General features: G+C 53.6%; 3 protein-coding genes across 6 annotated transcripts in view; all 3 read left to right on the top strand.

Annotated features, from left to right (window-relative positions):
* Nucleotides 1–1,210, top strand: part of Sugp1 (SURP and G-patch domain containing 1) — a 30,086-nt gene extending 28,876 nt beyond the window's left edge. Inside the window, exons 12-14 of the mRNA XM_052752690.1 lie at nt 371–516; nt 765–894; nt 1,055–1,210. Coding sequence (XP_052608650.1) covers nt 371–516; nt 765–894; nt 1,055–1,081 — 303 coding nt within the window. The 3' untranslated portion in view covers nt 1,082–1,210. The remainder of the gene's footprint in view (nt 1–370; nt 517–764; nt 895–1,054) is intronic.
* Nucleotides 1,211–5,306: 4,096 nt separating this feature from the next.
* Tm6sf2 (transmembrane 6 superfamily member 2) lies at nt 5,307–11,735 on the top strand. Of its 2 annotated transcripts, none has more exons than XM_052752689.1 (10): nt 5,307–5,556; nt 6,836–6,876; nt 7,592–7,689; nt 7,775–7,878; nt 8,275–8,357; nt 8,883–9,007; nt 9,404–9,505; nt 9,804–9,896; nt 10,299–10,418; nt 11,303–11,735. In XM_052752689.1, exons 1-10 carry the CDS (start codon nt 5,462–5,464, stop codon nt 11,510–11,512), a joined length of 1,071 nt encoding a protein of 356 aa, XP_052608649.1. In that variant the 5' UTR covers nt 5,307–5,461; the 3' UTR covers nt 11,513–11,735. The 2 variants fall into 2 exon arrangements, with proteins under 2 accessions (XP_052608649.1, XP_052608647.1); XM_052752687.1 differs by having other exon boundaries at nt 6,773–6,876.
* A 2,007-nt stretch (nt 11,736–13,742) lies between these two features.
* On the top strand, nt 13,743–21,319 carry Hapln4 (hyaluronan and proteoglycan link protein 4). 3 transcript variants are annotated; one of them, XM_052752686.1, is made up of 8 exons: nt 13,743–13,764; nt 13,903–13,953; nt 14,131–14,192; nt 14,359–14,463; nt 15,147–15,282; nt 15,507–15,869; nt 17,575–17,898; nt 18,890–21,319. In XM_052752686.1, exons 1-8 carry the CDS (start codon nt 13,758–13,760, stop codon nt 19,279–19,281), a joined length of 1,440 nt encoding a protein of 479 aa, XP_052608646.1. In that variant the 5' UTR covers nt 13,743–13,757; the 3' UTR covers nt 19,282–21,319. The 3 variants fall into 3 exon arrangements, with proteins under 3 accessions (XP_052608646.1, XP_052608645.1, XP_052608644.1); XM_052752685.1 differs by having other exon boundaries at nt 13,900–13,953; XM_052752684.1 differs by lacking the exons at nt 13,743–13,764; nt 13,903–13,953 and having other exon boundaries at nt 14,094–14,192; nt 15,162–15,282.
* The last annotated feature ends 322 nt before the right edge of the window (nt 21,320–21,641 follow it).

Here is a 21,641-nt window from a genome sequence, read left to right as displayed (position 1 = left end):
TGAGAACCAGTGGGCTGCTGTGACAAAAATTGGGCTCTCTTTGTATTCCATAGCTACGTCTGTTTGGCTGGGTATTCGGAACAAATTGTTTTTAGAACATGAGCTATTCTTTGCCAATAAGCTGTTAATGTCCCAATGGGACCGTCGATCATCACCTTGCCCCTTTTGACTTGACTGCCTCTTGGAGATGGCAGGAAGAGCCTGATTTGTTTCAGTGAAGTCTGCCACTGGTGGGAGTGGGGCACATGGGTGGTCCCAGTCTGGCCTGAGGCTAAGAGCAGGTGGGGCAGGCATTGAAGCCAGAGTTGGGGCCCTACTGCAGAGACAGCTGCAGTCCCCATGGCTGGCAACTTCCTCTCTTCTGTTGCAGGAGGGCCGAGAGCCAGACTACTCGGAGTACAAGGAGTTCAAGCTGACAGTGGAGAACATTGGCTACCAGATGCTCATGAAGATGGGCTGGAAGGAGGGCGAGGGGCTGGGCACCGAGGGCCAGGGCATCAAGAACCCAGTGAACAAGTGAGTGCTGCCAGGGAGCACACAAATGGACACTTAAGTTTCCAGAAACTAGTGAGAACTGTCCCAGGTGTGAAGCCTTGCTCCCCGCACTGCTGCGTGATCTCAAGGCTGGTTGACCCAAGTTTGGGTGGATCTAGGACCTCTCCCAGGGCTGCTGAGCCCTGCCACTAGTCCCCACCCCAGCACCCTGTAGTCCTTCCCTATCTGTCTCATCCTGGGCCCTACTTATGACTGCTGGCTTTCCACAGGGGTGCCACCACAGTAGATGGAGCTGGCTTTGGAATTGACCGCCCAGCTGAGCTCTCCAAGGAAGATGATGAGTATGAGGCCTTCCGCAAGAGGATGATGCTGGCCTACCGATTCCGGCCCAACCCCCTGGTGTGTGCCTCCCTGACTCCCTGCTGGTGGTGGGGAGGTGACAGCTAAGTCCCTGCCCTAGCCCCCCAAAGAGTATCAGCTCTGCTACCTAGAAGGTTCTGGAGGGAGGACCTGCAGTTTCCCACTAACACTATTACTTTTGATCTTTGGTCTCCCACAGAACAACCCCAGGCGGCCGTACTACTGAATACTCTGGAAACACGAAGTCTGCTTTCAGATCGGCCATCCTGGGACTGTGAAATGTTCTGGCATACATCTCTGGCCACCCTGTTGTCACAAGTGTTGTGCTGTGTATTAAAGTCCTAATGCTCTCCTGCCCAGCATCTTGTTCCTGCTGTTGCCAGGAACCCCTTCTGTCCTTCCTCCAGACCCAGTGTGGTCCCAGGGTGACTCATTGTTAAGTTCCTAGGAACTGGAAGCCAGTCAGTTGTTGAGGACTTTACCCAGGCAGGAGAAAAAGAGGACTCCAAACACTTCATAATATGTGCATGGGCTGGTGTGTCCTGGGCACAGCTGGGGTGGGGATAGTGTCTGTCTGGAGGCAGAAACCTGGGAGAGGGGCTATCTCATACCAGAAGCTACTGCAAGGGTCTTTGAAAACCAGAACTAGTGCTCACTGCAGATCCACAAGGCCTTCACATGAGCAAGAGCCCAACTGGAGGTGATGATGAACAGGTGGCCTTCTAGTATCAGTCTCTTGGGTTCCACCCCATTTGTTCTGCCCCTTAATCCTGCCCACAGCTCTCCAGCTGTTCAGAGTCCTCATCACAGCTGCCTTAATATCCCCAGTGCACCCTTCCCACCATATCCTGCCTGGCTGAGCCTTCCTGCTGCCCAGCACCTCTTTTGTGCCTGTGACGACTGCCATGAGGAGTGTGTTCCCACTTCCTATGCCCCAGGACCTGTGGGAATGACACCCCAAAGCTTCACACCCAGACATGGGTTCACATTTGCCTGTGGTCACTTCAAGAAAACTCTCAAATCCAAGTTCAGTGATGGTCATGCTGTTGTATCCAAGTAGACATGGCTCCCCTTTCAGTAAGCATCCATTCCCTGCATAGCCTTGACTGGCCTAGAACTCAAAGATCCACTTGCCTCTGCCTCCTGAATGTTGGTATTAAAGGCCTGTGCCACCACTGCCTGGCACCATAATGCTCTCTTGATCCACAGGTTGTGGGTGGCAGTAGTCCAGAAATACGAGGGGCTTAAGAGTCCCTGTTGCCAGATGGAGGTGGCACATGCCTTTAATCCCAGCACTTGGAAGACAAAGGCAGGCAGATCTCTGAATTGGAGGCCAGCCTGGTCTACAGATAGAGTTCCAGGACAGCCAGGGCTACACAGAAAAACTCTGTCTCAAAAAAATAAAAAATAGGGAGTGCAAACTTGTACAACCATTGTGGAAATCAGTATGGTGGTTTCTCAGAAAATCGGGAATCCATCTACCTCAAGACCTAACCATACCACTCTTGGGCATATCCCCAAGGAATGCTCAATCATACCACAAAGATACATGCTCAACTATGTTCATAGCAGCATTATTCGTAATAGCCAGAACCTGGAAATAACCTAGTAGAAATGCCATCCTGAGTGAAGTAACCCAGACCCAGAAGGACATACATGGTATGTACTCACTCATAAGTGGATACTAGATAGAAAGCAAAGAACAATCAGACTGCAACCCACAGATCCAGGGAGATTACCTAGCAAGGTACCTAGATGACTGTGGCTTATAAGTTGATTTTGCCCAATCGCTCTACAAGTTTTAGTGGAACATTTCACTATTAGGATAAGAATTTGTACTGTATCAAGCTAATGAAAGAAAATGCTGGCTGTACTTTCAGGAGGAGAGGCTAAAATTTTTTTTATATTGTGGATTAGCCTATAGAAACGTCTGCCGTAAATTAAACAGTGAAGGGGAAGATGAATAGGAATCTCACTTATACAACTTAAGTAAAACAATTCTCTGAACAGATGAAGATAGGTTTCTTCGGTATCTCAGAATCTAATCAATATATGTATAATTCAGCTATTATTTGGCTTAAAAGGGCTAATTGGGAAATGTTATAATTTTTACTATTTTCTACAGAGAAAATATTTTCCAGTTTCAAATAACCCTGGACTTTTGAATTATAACCTGTTTTTATGTTCAAAAAAAAAAAAGAAGGGGTAGGGGATTTAGCTCAGTGGTAGAGCGTTTGCCTAGCAAGCACAAAGCCCTGGGTCAGTCCTCAGCTCCAGGGAAAAAGAAAAGAAAAATGAGTGTTCCCACCCCTCCCCAGTGTTGCACAAATCCTAATTAGTTTTATAATAAGAACACAGAGCCAGATATAGGGGTAAATGCTGAAAGATCAGAGGAAACAAGCCATAGCCACTTCTCACTTCAGCTCGTCAGCCGAAAAGGGAAGATCCCATCTCCAGGAATCCTCAGACTGAGCCCCCCTAAGTCCTTAGCCAAAAGAGCGCCAAACTCCTGCCACCTCCTGTCTTATATTCCTTTCTCCACCCAGCCATATCACTTCCTGTCTCAACCTTCTTAGTGCTGGGATTAAAGGCGCGTGACTCCCAAGTACTGAGATTAAAGGTGTGTGCCACCAAAAAAAATAAAAAAATAAAGTGGGGAGGGGTCCCTTTCAGTTGGGAGATGTCTCAGCGAACAGTACTTGATGTTCAAGCATGAGGACCTGAGTTATAATTCTAGTGTCCATGCAGAAAGTTCCCATGCAGTCCCTGCTAGCACTGCAGGGAACAGAAACAGGAGAATGGAAACTGAACACCAGCTTAGCTGAAATTTCTATTTAAAGTTAGACCCTGTCTCAAAGGAGGAGAGTGATAGAGCAGGACACCCAGAAGCACACATATGCACATACATAGAGCCAGCCAGTAAGATAACTCAATGGGGAAAGTGCCAGCTGCCAAGCCTAGCAACGTGAGTGCAGTCTCAGGGACCCACAGAATAGGCAAGATGTCCTCTGATCTTCGCCCACAGAAGTGTGGCACATGCTTGCCATTCCTACATTATGCACACAAAAAATTAATTTTAAAAAGCCCAGCACAGTTGTGTATTCAATCCCAACAGTCAGGAGGCAGAGGAAGGTGGATCTTAAAGCCGGGCCATTCAGAGTTACTTGGTGAGACCCTTTCTCAAAAACAAAAACCTGATCTGGAGCCATGGCTGCTCTTGCGGAGGGTCCAGGTCCCAGCACCCACACAGAGGGTCACAGCCATCATTAACTTTAGTCCCAAGGGATTAGATATCCTCTTCTATCCTCCTTCATGGCCACTAAAAGCACATGGGGCAAAGACATACATGCAGACAAAATACCCATACACAAAATTTTTAAATTTGAAACCTTCAAAGTGTCCCTGAGACTAGAGAGAAGGCTCAGTGGTTAAGATTTGCTGCATGAGGATAAAAGTTCAGATTCCAGAACACAACTTGATGCTCCCAGTACACCTGTGACAGCTCCTGGGGCATGGAGGATGATGATACTTGCTGATTTCCAGCCTAGCCAAGAAAAATAAGCCCCATGTTCGTTGAGAGACCTTTGCCTCAAAGGAATAGATGGGGAGTTATGCCCACATGCACACAGCCGCATCTTTAATTAAAAAGGGTTCTTTTCCATGTTCAGGCGGTAGAGCGCTTGCCTAGCAAGTGCAAGGACCTGTGTCAGGTCTAAGAAGGCAGAGGTACAGAAAGGAGACATGGTGATCCACACCTGTAAGAGCTTTCTGTGCAAATATTAGGACCTAGTTCAAATTCCCACTATTCATGCAAAAAAGCCAGGTGTTGTCGAAGATGGCGACAGGAGGGAGGATTGTTGGCTGACTGCCAGCCTAGCCCCAGGTTCGGTGAGACACCCTGTCTCAAAATAATAAGGAAGAAAGTGATTAGGACACCCCACTGATTTGCTCCTTCGGTCTTTGCACTCAAACAGACATACAATCCATCTCCCCAGTATCTCCCTCACCCAAATCCAAAGAGGAAGACCTGTTGCTTGGAGCACAGCACAAGAGAACCAGGAGTTGGCGACTGTGAGAGGCCGAGGCGGAGCTAAGGGTAGGACTATGTAGTATGATTGTGGCAAGGGTCTTGGCTGCAGCTATGTAGCGGTTGTGAATGGGGCTGGGGACGGAGCTGTGCAGGGCGTTGTTACAGTCCTGCAGCCACTGTGAGTAGGGCCTGGGAGCGTAGCCACAGCAGAGTAGTAACTGTGAAGAGGGCGGGGGAAGGGTGGCTCTTGCAGACTAGGGTGAAGGGGCGTGGCTACAGTTCAGCCGCGCAGGAGAATAAGATCTGGGGGCGGAGCTATAAAATGAGCTGCGGTAGGGGGCGTGGCTACGGCTATGCAATCGATGATTGGACTGAGGGCGGGAGCTTGTGGGCGGAGTCTCGTGGGGCGGGGCCCCGCAAATTGTCCAGGAATACAAGCGGGGTAAGGGTGGCAGCTAGGCTCCGCACAGGACGACCTTTGCGCGGGGCAGGTCCCTGGCACCCCAGAGCTCAGACTCGCTGCGGTCGCGGAACCAAGCGTCCCGGAGGCCGCTCCGGTGTCTGGGCACCGCTGCCATGGACATCCCGCCTCTAGCCGGCAAGACCGCTGCGATGTCTCTTGGCGCCCTGCCAGTGTCCTACGCGCTCAACCACATCTCGGCGCTCTCACAGTGCGTTTCGTTCCCGAGGACCACCGGGCTAGAGGGTGGATGAAGGGTAGGGGAGCCCGGGAGGGTCGGAGCTGGACCTGGGGGGTGCCTATGCAAGAAGCACTCCCTCTCCCGCCGCGCCCAGGCAGGGGATGCTGTGGTGGGGTTTTGGGGAAAAGTGATGTGGAGCCTTAGTGTTTGGGGCGCTTATGGGTATTTCAGGGATGCACTCCGTGCAGGTTCCAAAGTCGCCTAGGGTCAAAGTTTTGTCCTAGATAAAGCCCTACTGACCCAGCTCCCCTGGCACGCATGCCCTGTTCCATCGCCTGTGTCTCAGGCTTAGAGTAACTTTCTCCTACACGCAGTGGCTAACGCTGTCCCTGTCTTCTGTCTCTAGACAGACCCTGGAGGTCCAGCAAGCTCCAGAGCTCAGGGAACCCAAACAATGGGATAGAGAAGGCTTTAGCCATAGGTCTGACTCCCTGGGTACCAATATCTGTCTCCCGGAAATCTGAGTGATCCAAGTGCACTCTGGGAGCCTAGGTTCCTTCCTCTGTCTAAGTTTCACTATAGTCATGAGTGAGGATCACAAGTTCTGTGCAGTGTCAAGATTAGGTGTTTGATTGGCATTGCTGTTTAGGTAAAACCAGGCTGAGGTTCATGAAATGTGGGCCTGGGTAGTATAGGAGAATTGGACAAAACCTTGCTGTGTGGACTGGACAGGTAGAGTCTCCTCTCTGGGTTTTGGTCTGTTTGTCCAGCTGTGTGAAGGGAAGCCCGGAGACCTGGATTCTGTTATCTCTGCAACTAGCTGACCTGTCTTATCTGGTCGGTGGGGTAGATCTGGGCAAGGATAGGGTGGAGCAGATGGAGGCATTTGGACTTTAGCTGGGAGGAACTGGGAGCCTCAGGGAATACTGGAAACTCTCCCCATCAGGTTGAGTCTGACCACGAGGGGTGAGCCTTGCTCAATGACTGAGCAGCCAAATCAAATGAATGAGTATCAGCTAATGATGGAATTAACAGAAGGGGGCAGGGAAATCAGGGAGGGTTTCCAGGGGGAGCAATCTAAATGGGCCTTGAAGGATGTGTAGGAGTTTGTCAAGTAGAATTCCTAAGCAAGAAGCTACTGAATGGGAAGGCAAGTTTCATTCTCCTTTGCTGGTACTTCCTGAATAACTCCTCCAGGAGGTCTCACCCAAGCGTGGCCTCCCTTGGCATCCCTCCACCCCCATAGGCCTTTGTGCGCAGTGCTGATGAGTGCACTGATACTTGGTCTGCTCTTCATGGCCGTCTACAGCCTATCTCATGGGGAGATCACCTATGACCCTCTCTATGCTGGTGAGTCACTGGGAGGTGGTGGGGAGCAGGGCTGTCTGGGAAAAGGCCTCCATTCTAGACTTGGGACCAACCAAGGACCTCCATCAGTCTATGAAGGATTCCCATTAAACTGTAAAACTCAGAGGGCCTAGAACACCATTAGATTGGGAAACTTCTGAAGACCTCCTCTTTCAGAGTTGGAACTCCAGAGAGAAGCAATTATGTCTCCCCCATCAGACTAGCGCCCCGCCCGCCCCCCACTTATGTAGCCCAGGCTGACCTTGAACTCCTGATCTTCCTGCCTCCACCCCGAGTTCTGAGTGCTGGGATAGCATTGGCACCTTGTATGGCTCTAGACTAGGGACTTCTGACACCTGGGCTGTGTTTCCTCCATCACACACATAGAATGAGATGCTAGTATGTACAGCCTGGGCCTGGAGCCTTGCCTGGTCACCTCATCCTGGACCTGATGTTTCAAGTCCAGTTTTAAGCTGAGCTAAAAGCTGGGTATGGTGTTTCAGACCTGAAATCCCAGCACTTGGGAAGCTGCAGCAGGAGGATTGCCATTTGTTCAAGAGCAGCCTGAGCTACAGACTCAGACCCTGTGTCAAAAGAACAGAAGCTGAGGTTGCACAGGCCCAAAGTGCCACTGTGTTGGCTTAGCCACACCCACACTGGCCATAGTCCTGCCCCTGTCAGCCACGCAGCTGCTCAGCCCCACCCACTCTCCCCCCAGTCTTTGTGATCTTCTCCTTCACCTCGGTGGTGGACCTCGTCATTGCCCTCCAAGAAGATGGCTACATGGCAGGCCTTATGGATTTCTACACCAAGGAGGTAGGTGGTGGTTACCAAGAGCAGGGTGGCTGGGGGTGGTCCTGGCCCCACTGTGCATGCTCCTGAGCCCCACTCCTGCCCACAGGGTGAGCCCTACCTACGCACAGCACATGGCATCTTCATCTGCTACTGGGATGGTACTGTGCACTACCTACTCTATCTGGCCATGGCTGGTGCCATCCGCAAAAGGTGAGGAGGGACAGGAGACTAGGAACCCAGGAGGAAGTTATTCCTCAGGTGGATCCCAGGTCACTGGGCGTGTGGGGGGGGGGGCAGAAGTGTTTGAGAAGGGGTATGATCACCCATGGATGGCTAGAAGATGTTTCCAGAGACTGTCAACAGGTGTGGCTGGTTGGAGACCCACATCTTCTGAAGCACTGCTACCATTGCCAGTGCTGATTGTCCTTGTGTGAGGTGCCATCCTAGCACATACTGAGCATTCTCAGGACCCACATTCCATCCCCAGATACCATAAATAAAGTCCAAGAGAGACCCAGATGAAGAGTCAAGGTGGGCCTTTGGGCCCCAGCAGGGGCTTGAGATGGAGGGTTAGTGGCCCACAGCTACTCCTCTATTACTTCCCAGGAAAAGGTACCGGAACCTTGGGCTTTACTGGCTGGGGTCCTTCGCCATGAGCCTCCTGGTGTTCCTCCCGGGAAACATCCTTGGTAAGGACACAGCCTCTGACACTCTACCCCTCCACGTGTCTGAAGACCCAGTAACCTAGTGCCCTGGCCAGCCAGCAGCCAAGATCCCCTCGGCTCCCATTCCTCATGAAGGGGAGACAACATTAGTCCTGCTTCTTCTCCAGGCTACTGGCCCGTGATGTCAAGGGTTTCCCAGAATGCTCTTCACACAGGAAGGGAGTTTTAGGGTGGATCCTGGGGGCAGAATGTAAGCTTGTTAAATAGGTCTTTGGAGGTAGGGCAGAGTGACAAGCCCCAATGTTAAAAGGGCTCAGTAAATGCTAAGCAAGGAGACATACTTGATGGGAAACAAAGATATCCTCCCAAGTGTCAGGTCTGTATTTAGGGTAAACTCAGCCAGGCCAGGGCAAGGAGCATGCTGAGGAGCCACGGAGCGCAGGAGAGCTCCAGCAGGCATCGTGTAACTCCAGACATCCAGGTGGGGCTCCTGCATGGCCCAGTTGCCATTAGATCTTCCCGAATCACATGCTCTCCCCATGCTGGCAGGTAAATACAGTTCAGAGATCAGACCTGCCTTCTTCCTCGCCATCCTATACATGCTGGTCCCATGCTGGGCTGGTGTGAGGATCTTCAGCCAGTCCTGTGCACCCACCTCCTGCACCCCTGACATGGTGAGTGCCCCGCCACACCATGCTTGTGAATGGCTTTGGGTCAAAGGCTTTGTGTCAAGCCAGGGGTATGGTGGCTCATGCCTATCATGACAGCACTGGGGAGACTGAGGCAGAATTGCCATGAGTTCAAGGCCAGCATGGGTTTTATGGTAAGACTTTCTCAGAACTCCAAGGAATCAAATGTGGCTCAACACTGGCCTAGGATCCCCTACTGAGGGACTAGGAGTATGGCTTAGGGGTAGAACCCTTGCTCAGCCTATATAAGCTCAAGACTAAACAGCTGTCTGCTTAGGAGAGCCTCCTTGGTTCTCAGAAGACAGAGGGAGGGAGCATTTACTAAGCATCTGCCAGACTCCAGGTCTCTGGCTAGCTCTGGCTCTCTCTCATATGAGGCAGGTACAGGAGGAGCAGAACAAAGGCCTTCTCCAGCGCCCGGCTGACCTGACGCTCGTCATGTATCTCATCCTTGCTGCGTTCTTCACTCTCTTCCGGGGCCTGGTGAGTCTGCCTCGGATGCCTCCCTCCTGTGCCTCCAGTCTCCCTCCTCAGCCTTCACCCAAATTTATTTCCTTATTCATTGCTAAAAGGACAGCATTCTTCTGACACCCAAGAAAGTTCTTCACCGAGTCCAACACGAAGGTTTCATGACAAATGCCTGTTCCCCATAGCCAAAGGGAGAGAACTAGGGAGGGGTGAGAGGGACCAGGGTGACTGCTGTGGGTTTGGCTTGAGAGCTGGAGTGGGGAGGAGCCTTGTGAGAGGTTTGAGATGCATGGTGGTTATCTGTGTGTCTTAGGTGGTACTTGACTGTCCCACAGACGCCTGCTTCATCTACATTTACCAATATGAGCCATACCTGCGGGACCCTGTGGCCTACCCAAAGTTGCAGGTGAGAGGACAGGCAGAAGGGAAGGCCCAAACTTCTCTGAAGGCCCTGCCTGAAGCCCATGCCAGCCAGGCAGATGCACATGTAGACTTCGGGTATGGCAGGATCCAGGTGCTGAACATGTGTCCCAGAAGCACTCCGGGGTTTCATTCACCCCTTCGGGAACCCTAGGATTTAAGAACGTGTTTCATTGAGGCTCTGTTTTTAGCCCAGCCTGAATCACATGCCCCTGTCAATCATGTTAGCCTTGGGAATAGGGTGTTCCAATTTGGTAGGCCAGAGTTCTGCACCATCCAGCAGCTAAGTGTAACTCATTGTGTGTGATGGGGAGGATCGGCTAGAGGAAGAAAGGGACCCCTTGTAGAGCCCCTACCCTGTGTTCTCATAGTCTATGGTCTCCCCTAGATGCTGATGTATTTGTTCTATGCTCTACCTTTCTACTGCCTGGCTGCCTATGCCCTCACCTTCCCTGGCTGCTCCTGGCTGCCGGACTGGGCCTTGGTGTTCGCCGGAGCCATTGGCCAGGTAAGGGGTGGGGTAGTGATAATGGACCCCAGACCCAGTGCTCCAGAATTCCCTGGTGTGAAGGAGATGGCTGGATGTACATAACCCCTAGGCCACAGGTAGTTCCAAACTCTGTGGTCAGAGCTAAAAAGAACCATGCTAGTGTGTGGATCGTGGTACCAGGCTTGCCTAGCATGTGCAAGCCCATAACTTCCGTTCCCCAGCACTGGAAACAAACAAACAAACTAATGAGCTGGGTGTGGTGGCGCACGCCTTTAACCCCAGCACTCAGGCAGGAGGCAGAGGCAGGCGGATCTCTGTGAGTTCGAGGCCAGCCTGGGCTACAGAGTGAGTTCCAGGACAGCCAGGGCTGTTAAACAGAGAAACCCCATCTAAAAATTAAAAACAAAAACTAACAAACAGAAACCTGGAAGGAAGGAGGAAACGGGCTGAGAAGGATGGCAGAGTGGAAAGATTGTGGCCTACGAAGATGCATGCAGGGAAGGGCAGCCATGAACAGGAACAGCATAGAAAGGCAGCCAAGAGGACATCAAGGGAGAGAGAGGCTAGAGAAATTGGAGCTGGATGTTGAAGACTTTGAACTCTGGGCTCTAGCCATGTGAGGGGAGGCAGGGAGCCATGGGAGGTGTTTGAGCACTGGAGAGCCCAGAGCTATTTTTGGGTTTTTGGTAGGAAGGGTCTAGGTAGCCTAGACCCAGCCAAGACAGGGGGACCCAGGAAGTCTCTGCGAATCGTGATAACACTTGTGAGGAGGAAGAATGGGATCCATGTCAGAGGCAGGGATGTTTATTGCTAAACAGTTGTTTTGGGGAGAGAAGACATGGCAGTGGGTGGTGGCCTGAGAGTGCTGACCTGTCCCACACTCCTCCCTGTATCCCTACCAGGCGCAGTTCTCACACATGGGTGCCTCCATGCACCTGCGCACACCCTTTACCTACCGTGTGCCCGAGGACACCTGGACCACCTTCTTTCTGAGCAACATGCTGTTTGCACTGGGTCCGCACCTGCTGGCTTTCCGCTGCCTGTGGCGGCCTGCCTTCTTCATGCGAGCACAGCCTTTGGCACCCCAGGACCAAAGCAAGAAGCAGCAGTGAGCATGTGCACTTCTCTGCTAGGCACTCTGCCTGTGCAGCAGGCCTTGCCCTCCGAGAATGGGTTGTCCCTTTAAAGCTGGATGGACATCTGGGGGAATTGCAATCCAGGCCAGAAAGGAGCGTAGGAGACCCAAAGGCCACAAGGACTCTAATGCCCTCTCCTGGAATTTACCCATCACCTCCCCCCATCCTTTTAATAAAAGTCCTTTTGATGTCTAGGACATCACCACCTGAGTGTTTCAGGGAGCTGGAGCAAGGGACCATCTTCTTGTACCCATGAGGGTAAGATGGGGTGCTCACAGCCACTGTCAGGAGTCAGGGGGCCAGGACACTCACAGTCAGCCTCTCAGTGGGATGCACAGCTCTGTGTTCCAGATGTGAAGACTGAGACTCAGAAGGGTTGAGACACATGCTTAAGGTCAACTGGGGAAGTCACAGCTCATCTGGGGCTGTGGATGCAGCCGTTGGTAAAGTGCTTTCGGAGTTCTCACTGGTGCCCTGGGTACAAGCACTGGGGAGGTAGAGGCCGGAGGATCAGGAGCACAAGATTGTCTTTGGCCACATAGCAAATTGGAGACCAGCCTGGACTACATTCTCATGCCTCCACCCATAAAAGGGTCAGGGGCAATATGTCAGTCAGCAAAGTGCATGAAGACCCTAGTTCAAATCCCCAACCACATAAAAGCCAGCTGCTGCGGCAATGATGTAAGAGACTAGCCAGCACTGGGGTAAGGAAGAAAGAGTCCCCAGAGCTCACTGGCCAGGCAGCTCCAGGTTCAGTGAGAATCCTTGCCCCAAATCAGGTAGAAGCTGGCTGTGGTGGTGCACGCCTTTAGTCCCAGCACTCAGGAGGCAGAGGCAGGTGGATCTCTGTGAGTTCCAGGCCAGCTTGGTCTACACAATGAGCTCCAGGCCAGTCAAGGTTGTTTCAAACAGATAGAAGGCCATCAGTGAGGAAGACACCTAATGTTGCCCTCTGACCTACACACACCTGAACTCACACACCAAGTGCAATACAAACACACAGCACACATACAGAATGCAACATAACCAAACGGTGGCATTGTTAGGGACCCAATGAACAGACTGCTACACTGGGCCTCCACATTCTAGACTGAGACCAGAAGTAAAGATTCTGGCCCAAGGTCACACCTGGGCACAGCTGAGTTAGGGACGACTCCAGCCTAACAAGCTCGCTTTCCAGGGCAGCTGAGGCTAGCTAGGCGGTCAATGGCTGGAAAGGGTTCTCTATTTCCTGTTCTTTAGTCTAGAAACTGGGTGAGCGGGTGGTCTAGGGGTGACTGGGGCCCAGCGCTCTGGCCAGGATCAACCATTCACCAGGTTTCTAGTGGAAACCCACAGCAAGCCCTGCCTTGCCTGGAGACCCACGCAGGCTGAGAGGTCTCCCCGAGCGACACAGCCAGCAAGGGCAAGAGTGGAACTTGTCCCTCTGGGTCTCGGTGCTGGAATATGATTTTTGGAGGATACGCACATCTCTAGTGCCTGCTGGAGCCCGGGTTTCCAGGACGATTACCCAGTGAGCAGATGGACACAGGAGGCAGACCTCTCAATCAAGCCATCTGCTCCTGCCAGTGCACAGGACTCAAGTCCATTAGCCCTTCATCCATTCTGTCACTTCAGAAAATTGATACAGGGTCTGGATATGGAGCCCAGGCTAGCCTCGAGCTTGCTATCCCCCAGCTTTAGCCTCCTGAGTGCTAAGAACACTTTCTATACCACCATGACTGGCTTTCCCAGTTACTTTTTTTTTTTTTGACAAGGTCTTTGTGTAACCCTGGCTGTACTGGAATTCACTTTGTAGAAGGCAAAGTCTTATGTAGCCCAGGCAGGCCTTAGATTCCCAATGTGGCCCAAGGTAATTTCTCCCCCAATTTGTTTTTTTGAAGCATGGTTTCACTATTTAGTTCTGGCTGTCCTGGAACTCACTATGTAGACTAAACTGGCCTCAAACTCACAGAGATCAGCCTGTCTCTACCTCCTGAGTGTTGGGATTAGGTGTATGCCCCCACAACGGCACCAAATGTGTAGCCCAGGCTGGCTTCAAACTCATGATCCTCCTGCCTCTGCCTCTATAGCATATCTTACCAGCATGCACCACTACAACTGGCCCAAGATGACTTTGAACTCCTAATCCTCCTGCTTCAGCCTCCCCAGTGCTGAGATGACAGATATGTACGACTACCCTTGCTATACAGTGCTAGGGATGGAACCCAGGACCTCATGCATGCAAGGTGAGCCCTCCTCCAGCCGAGCCTCAGCCCAAGCCTCTGGCTGATACATGGCCTGGGTAGAGGCCAGGCCAGCCAATCCTGCACCCCTTTTCCCTTTTTTCCTTCGCATCCCATGCCGGCCTCGAACTTGATAAGCAGTGGAAGATTACTTTGAACTGCTGATTCCTCCCTCTTCCCTGGAGTACATGGGTAACAGTCCTGAGTCACCACCATAAAATGAAGTGTGTATGGGTGGCAGGGAGGTTGGTGAGCTTGAGATTTCCCTGAGCTGGCAGGAGCTGGGAGAGTTGGTTAAGGGGCTTGACCAGCTAGCCTCCATTTACCCATCTGCTCATTGGTTGATTATGTCATATCTCTGGGCTGCAGCACACCTGCCATCCCAAGGTGGAGTGAAAACTGGGGCCTGTGAGACTCCTTCTCTGGCCAAGGTAATCCACATAGCTGGGAAGTCGTGGTGGGTCAAGGTCACTATCACCGTGTTCCCAGATCAGCAGCGCCAGGGCTGCCCGTCTCCCCCACTCCCCGTCCACCCCGTGCTGTGCGGTGAGCACGCGCTGCGCCTTTAATGCCCCACACGTCCTCCTCCCCTTGCAGGCAGACGCCGGGATTGCATGGCCCTCGGGACCAGCTGGCCAGAACGTTGTGCGCGTGCGCAGTCGGGAAGCGCACGGGCGCTCAGCGGGGGCCGCGACCAGGATGGTGAGTGCTGTGCTGCACTGGGGTCCCGACCTCGCCTTTGTCGCTGCTTCTCTCCGCCCTCTTTTGTTTTCCTCTTGCCTCGTCTTTCTCTTTCTTTGGCACTTTTCCCTTCTCTGCCTCCTCAATGTCTACCATTTATTTTGAGGGGAGGGGATAGAGTGCTCACTTTTACTTTTTTCCCTGTTTCTCGCCACCAGTCTCTCCTTCCTCTGCCTCTGAGTCTCTTTCTTTTTCTGCATCTCTGTCTCTGCGTCTCTGCCTCTGCGTCTCTGTTTCTGGGTCTCTGTCTACATCTCTGTCTCTGCGTCTCTGTCTCTGGGCCTGTCTGCATCTCTGTCTGTGGGTCTCTGTTCTGGGTCTCTGTCTCTGGGTCTGCATGTCTCTCTCCCGCTGGCCTGGCTCAGTAGCCCGATGTTCCCTCCTCCTCCTCCCGCGCCTGCCCCGCTGGCCCCAGCCCCCGCACATGCTGCCGGGCTTGCTGCAGTCTCCTGGCGCTCGGATAACCTTGCGGCCCCGGTGCGGGCTGCTGCTCCCCCTCCCGTGCGCTCCGGTAGCGGGGGCGGGGACCTGAGGGAGGGCGAGAGGAGTCATCTGATGCTCGGGCAGCTCCGAGGCTAAGACCCCTTTGGGGAGGGCAGGACGAGCTGCTGAGGGTCGGGGCAGTACAACTGAACGCAACGCAGCTCCTGTGCCCGCAGGCGTGCGCTCCGGCGGCCCTCGGTCCCCGCGCGCTCTGGGCCGTCGCCTGGGGACTCCTGCTGCTGGTCCCGGTTCCTGCCGGGGCGCAGCGTGGCAGGAAGAAAGTCGTGCACGTGCTGGGTGAGTCTTGAGCGCAGCTCTAGTTCCCGTCCCCGCTCCCACCCCCCACCCCCCACACAACACACGGCTGTGGCCAAGAGCGAACGATGGGGGTGGGGTGGGTGGCGAGTTGCGGTGGTCCCCAACACTCAGTCTCTTCGGAGTTCCTTTCTCATCCTAGACTTACAGCCCTTCTCTGGGTCCCGCCCTACCGCACCTTTGACCCCTGATTGGTCGCCCCGCAGAGGGCGAGTCCGGCTCCGTGGTGGTGCAGACGGCGCCCGGGCAGGTGGTGAGCCACCGCGGGGGCACCATCGTCTTACCCTGCCGTTACCATTATGAGGCGTCCGCCCACGGCCAAGAAGGCGTCCGCCTCAAGTGGACGAAGGTAGTAGATCCTTTGGCCTTCGCCGATGTCTTCGTGGCTCTGGGTCCCCAGCACCGAGCCTTCGGCCCCTACCGAGGGCGGGCTGAGCTGCAGAACGACGGCCCTGGGGACGCCTCCCTGGTCCTCCGAAATGTCACCCTGCAGGACTATGGACGCTATGAGTGCGAGGTCACCAATGAGCTAGAGGATGACGCCGGCATGGTCAAGCTGGACCTGGAAGGTGACTGAAGCGTGGGCAGAGGAGGAAGGGGGACAGTGTGGGACAAACCGAATCAAGTTGGCATGGTAGAGATTTTAGTGGGCAGGGAGGGAACTAGTTCGTTTAAAAAGGTTTATTACAGCTTTTATTTATCTGTATGTGTTTGAATGTGTGTGCACATGGTGGATCTTGCCTCAGATCCCCTGGAGCTGGAGTTACAGGTGGTTGTAAACTGCCTAATGTCGATGTGGGGGAACTCTCATCATCCTTTGAAAGAGAAGCAAGAGTTCTTCTCTTCCTCCCCCTTTCTAGACAGGGTCTCACTATTTAGCCCTGGCTGTCCTGGAACCCACAGGCTGGCCTTAAATTTAACAGAGATTCAACTACCTCTGCCTCCCAAGTGCTGGGATTAAAAGCATGTGCTACCACACCTGACCTGAAGAAAGTGGTTGTGGTTGTTTTTGGTGGTTTTTCAAGACAAGGCTTCTCTATGTAACAGCCTTGGCTGTCCTGGAACTCACTCTGTAGACCAGGCTGGCCTCGAACTGCTGGGATTAAAGGTGTGCACCACCACTGCCCAGCGAACTCATGGTCTTTAAAGAAAAATTTATTGAATTTGTAGTGGGTGTAAGTGGATGCATATGGGTGTGTACCTACCATGGTGCTTGCCTGGAGGTCACAAACAACTTACAGAATAGACTCTCTTCTTCCACCAAGTAGGTCCTAGAATAGTACTCAGTTCATCAGGCTTGGTAGCAAATGCCCTTCCCTCTGAGACCATTTCACTGGCCTCTTTGGACATTTTAACAATGGCAGATAATAGTAGCTGTCTTCGTTAGATACTTTCTGTTTGCCAGCCACTTAGCTGAAAGGCTCTCTGGAGCTTCTCATTTAATTCCCCAAAATCCCCAAGGTAGACAGCTATTAACCAGGAGATGAGCTCTGTCTCAAGAAGGCTATGGCATTGCCCTGGGCATCTGTGAGTGAGGGTCCTGGAGTCCACATCTTGTCCATCAAGCTCTGGGTCTTCACTGCAGCTGTTGTTTACGTCTGTCTTGGGATCACTGAGAGCATGTGATTCAGCCCAAGCCTTGTCCTTAGGCACAGAAACAGAGTTGTGTTGACTGTGAGTCTAGGGAGCAACAAGTTCAGAGTCGGGCACTGAAGTTGTAACAGAAGCACTTTAAATATAAATACTGGCAAACCAAAGAGCTCAACACCCTACCCAGCTTTTCAGGGGCCAGTGTAGAGGAATCCCGAGCTAGGAACAGGCATTTCCAGCTCCGTGGTCCCTTTGGGAAGGATTCAGTTCTGTTGGGCTGTCAGAACATTGAGACTGAGGAAGGTTAAGAGTTGAGTTTACTGGGCGGTGGTGGCCCATGTATCCCAGCATTCAGGAGGCAGAGGTAGGTGGAGCTCTGTGAGTTCAAAGCCAGCCTAGTCTACCAAACTAGTACTGGGATACCCAGGCTACACAGAACCCCTGTCAGAGTTGAGTTTTGAAGGCTGAATAGAATAAAGTTAGGCAGGTGAAGAAGGATAGAAAGAGCATGAGCAAAGGTCTCCGACCATAGAAGAGGAATAGGCATGATTAAGTATGTGTGTGAGTCGGCCGGAGGCGTGGCCAGGTCTGAGGGCCAGAGAGAATGAACTGGAAGATTCTGGCTCATGTAAGGTGCATGAGAAACCGGGGTACCCTGACAGACTCCCATCTGTTTTCCTCTAGGCGTGGTCTTCCCCTATCACCCGCGTGGAGGCCGCTACAAGATGACTTTCGTGGAAGCACAGCGCGCATGCGCCGAGCAGGATGGCATTCTGGCGTCCGCGGAGCAGCTCCACGAGGCCTGGCGCGACGGCCTGGATTGGTGCAATGCGGGATGGCTCCGGGATGGCTCCGTGCAGTATCCTGTGAGCCAGGCCCGGGAGCCCTGTGGCGGAGCTGGGAGCCCTGGGGCTGGTGGAGGCACCAACGGCGGTGTGCGCAACTATGGTTATCGCCATAATGCTGAGGAACGCTATGATGCCTTCTGCTTCACGTCCAACCTCCCCGGTGAGTTAAGCCCTTTCCTTGAAGAAGCGTGTCTTTAGCGCTTAAGCCCAGCCCCTCTGGGAAGATACCCGCCCCAAGAAGTGAGGCTCCACCCGTAAATACATAGGCTCCACCCCCTGAAGGGAACCCTTCCCTCTTTCCTCCCTCCTAAGCATTATGCCCTCTCCCAGGAAGGAGGCCCATCCCTCAAGTTCAAATGACCCCGCCCTGAAGGGATACCGACCTCGCATGCACAGGCCCTGACACACGGAGGGTGGCCCCACTCCTGAGTGCCCAGGCCCAGTCCCTGGAAGGAGGTCCTCCCCAAGCGCATGTGTCCCGCCCCTTAGAAGGAAACCCACCCCAAGTGCATAGTCTTGGGGGAAGGCTGGACCATAGGGCCTGGCAGAGGGAGGGAGGTTTGTCTCAGAAACACAGACAAGAGCATAGGCCCCATTTCTCAGGGCACAGGCTCTTGAGTGAAGACACCCCCTCTACACACACACACAGTAGGCTCTGCCCCCAGAAGAGAGGCCCACTTCAAGCGCATCCTCCTGACCCCTAGAGGAAGGCCTGTCCGAAATGCATAGGGCCTACCCCGTGGTTGGAGGTCCATTTCAAGAGTGTAGACCATGCCCCCAAGAACACAGACTCTGCCACATAGGCTCGGTCCACCGGCGAAAACCTTCCCAAACATAGGTCTCGCCCCAAATAGGGGGCCTGCCCAATGGACTCAGATCTCCTTGAAGCGCATAGACCCTGCTTCCTAGAGCATCGGCCCCACGCCCTAAGTGACCAGGCCCCGCCCCCTCCTTGCTGACCCTTCGCTACTATAGGAAGGAGATTTTCCAGGGCTGCCACAGGGGGGCAGTGAAATGCCACATGGCACCGGCATCGCACTGGCAGAAGCCGATGGCAGGGAATGGGATGGACCCGGAGCTGGGAGTTCCAGGCTTCAGGAGCCCAGCGGGCCCAGCCCCGTCCCGTGCTGACACGCCCCCGGGTCCCGCAGGCCGCGTGTTCTTCCTGAAGCCTCTGCGGCCCGTGGCCTTGGCCGGGGCGGCTCGCGCCTGCGCGGCGCGGGGTGCAACGGTGGCTAAGGTCGGGCAGCTGTTCGCCGCGTGGAAGCTGCAGCTGTTGGACCGCTGCACTGCAGGCTGGCTGGCCGATGGCAGCGCGCGCTACCCCATCGTGAATCCGCGAATTCGCTGCGGGGGCCCTCGGCCCGGCGTGCGCAGCCTGGGTTTCCCCGACGCCTCCCGACGCCTCTTCGGCGTCTACTGCTATCGCGCTCCTGGTGCCCCAGACCCGGCTCCAGGAGGCTGGGGCTGGGGGTGGGCGGGTGGAGGAGGCTGGGCGGGAGGGTCGAGGGACCCGGCTGCCTGGACTCCGCTGCGTGTCTAGGACCGCGAAGATGGGCATTTGGAGATGTTGGTGGCTGATCCAGGGGCCCTGCACACCCCCTGGAGACAGACTATGCACCAGAGATCCCTTGGATACATGACACACCCCTGTGGTGCGCTGCAGGCTGACTCAGCTACCTGTGGTCTTTGGACACTGACCACACCTTTTGAGGTCTCCTGGATACGTGACATACCTACCCTGCGGTGCGCTGCAGACTGACCCACTTGTTGAGGCCCTTGGTCGCTGATTATGCCGCCCTCAGAGATACCCTGATAGTGGCCAAGCCCACTTCTTTGGATAATGGATGTCCCGTCTTCCAGACTTTGTCTAGAAGAGCCATGCTCTCTCCCAACCCCCAGGATCCCAGTAGACCAGCAGGACCCCACAGTTTCCTAAAGACGAGCCACCCTTCTGTGGCCTCCTGGAAAACAGTACCCCTCACTCACCTGGAGGCTGGACCCCCAGGATTAACTGGAGACTGGCCACACAAAGCCTCTGCACTTCCCAGGAGCTGGAAAACTGGTCTTGGCCAGTCAGCTGTCCACTGACTTCTCCCCATCACTTGGTGAAGAAACAGAAAACTATGGGTCACAAGGTGACCATGCCCTGTGCTGGCAGGTAACCCAGAGGCTGGGTATTCCCACTCTTCCAGAGAGTCTCTTTAAGTTTCCAAGGTAATATGCCTTGTCCCCCGTCACTGTGGAGGATAGCCCCAACACCTCTGGCTTCATGGGAGAATGTCCCCAGCTGGGTCCCAGGAACAGTGGCCATGCCTACCCTCAGGTATCTCTCTGGCCATAGAGTAGACTCACCTGAATGTCCCTTCCCAGGCTCCTTGGGGCTGTCACCAAAGAGATCATTCCCTCAAACCTGAAGCCCCTAAAAAAATCTCACTTGCTGTAGAAACATGCTGCTCGGCTTCTTAAGGTGACAAAGGTCACTTGTGCACCCACCCAATAGGTCTCACCTATTACACCCACCGAAATGGTACATCCTGCCTTCCTCTGTAACCATGGGTACCACCACACTTTTCCTTTATCACTGGCCTAGAGCCCAGACACCCACCACTCCTTTTCTGGCTGTCCCCATCCTGATGGACCACTATGGAGACCGTCTTCCCCACTGAGTGTCCTCAGGGTGACCTAGCATTCATTTCTCCAGGCCTCTCCATGGAAACAAGCTGCCCCTTTCCCAAGGTGCATCTCCAGCTCTTCTCAGCGGTCCAAGCCCCACCCCCAGACAGCTTGTACCTCACAGTTGTTGCCATGGAGACCAAACTCTGGTGTCCAAGGTAACAGAACACCTGTCCTTCCAAGGCTTTCCCTCCAGGGTCCTGTCCTGCCCAGCTATCGCCATAGAGACCATCAGTGTCTCCATGGCAACTGACCTGCAGCTCTCAGGAACTTCTTGCCATGGGCAGAGTACCTCTGACTGGAGCTGCCTGCTGTGTTCCTCAGGGGCCTGACAAATGTCCCTTCTTCAGACGGGCCCAGACATGGCTCTGCTTCCGGAGCAGCTGTCTGCCACGGCTCATTTGCACGCTAACTATGCCAGGCAGCAGCTGAGCACCAGCCACCACCGTAAACCCCTCCAGCGTTTTAAATGATCGCCTTGCAGGTGAGGAGACAGGCTGTGGCACCGCACACAGCCAGAGCTTTCCTTCCTTGGAGATAAAGAAGGGCGGAATGTGCCTGAAACCACCAAACAGTTTTGGAGGGCCCATGTGTGCTCCAGGGCCAGGACCGGCATTCACAGACTGTGCAGACAGAGCATCCCAGATGCAGGAGCTCCCAGCTCCGAGGTGCCGCTTGGAGCAGCAAGTACCCTTGCTGGTGCCCTCTTCCTGCCCCATCTGTATCTGCAAAACCCATCTCTGAGTCTGGAAGCTGGTGGCCGTGGGCTTTTGTTGTAAAATGTTTGACCAAGTGACAGAACTTGTCCAGGCTGTTTTCTTTGGACCAGGGTTGCTCTGAGGTCCCACAGTGCAGCCTGCAGCCTTGCCGTCAATAAACCTTCGTTCCTTTTGGTGAGTGAGAAACATGACTGCCGTGCTCCTCTGTCATAAGTGCCGTGGACTCCTTAGGCCGGGCTGGGCAGCAGCTCCCCTCATTCAGTGCCCACCTCCCAACATGAAAAGGCAGAACAGTTTACCAGGGGTCAAGACTAGGACCCTATGAGATACCCTGACCTCCTCAAGTGCATTGTGAGAGGTGTGCATAATAATAATTCTGTAATTTAAAAAATGTGTTCCGTCAGGATTTGGTTGTAGAATTGAGGTAGCCATCTATACTTTCCATTTATTTTTAAGTGTTTGTGTGTTTTGTCTCTACTGTTTATGTGCCTGGAGGCCTGAAGAGTGA

This window comes from Peromyscus californicus, unplaced genomic scaffold (genome assembly GCF_007827085.1).
Source record: "Peromyscus californicus insignis strain IS unplaced genomic scaffold, ASM782708v3 Scaffold_23__1_contigs__length_62951481, whole genome shotgun sequence".
In the NCBI taxonomy this organism is placed as follows: domain Eukaryota; kingdom Metazoa; phylum Chordata; class Mammalia; order Rodentia; family Cricetidae; genus Peromyscus; species Peromyscus californicus.
This window is presented reverse-complemented; position numbering and strand designations above follow the sequence as displayed.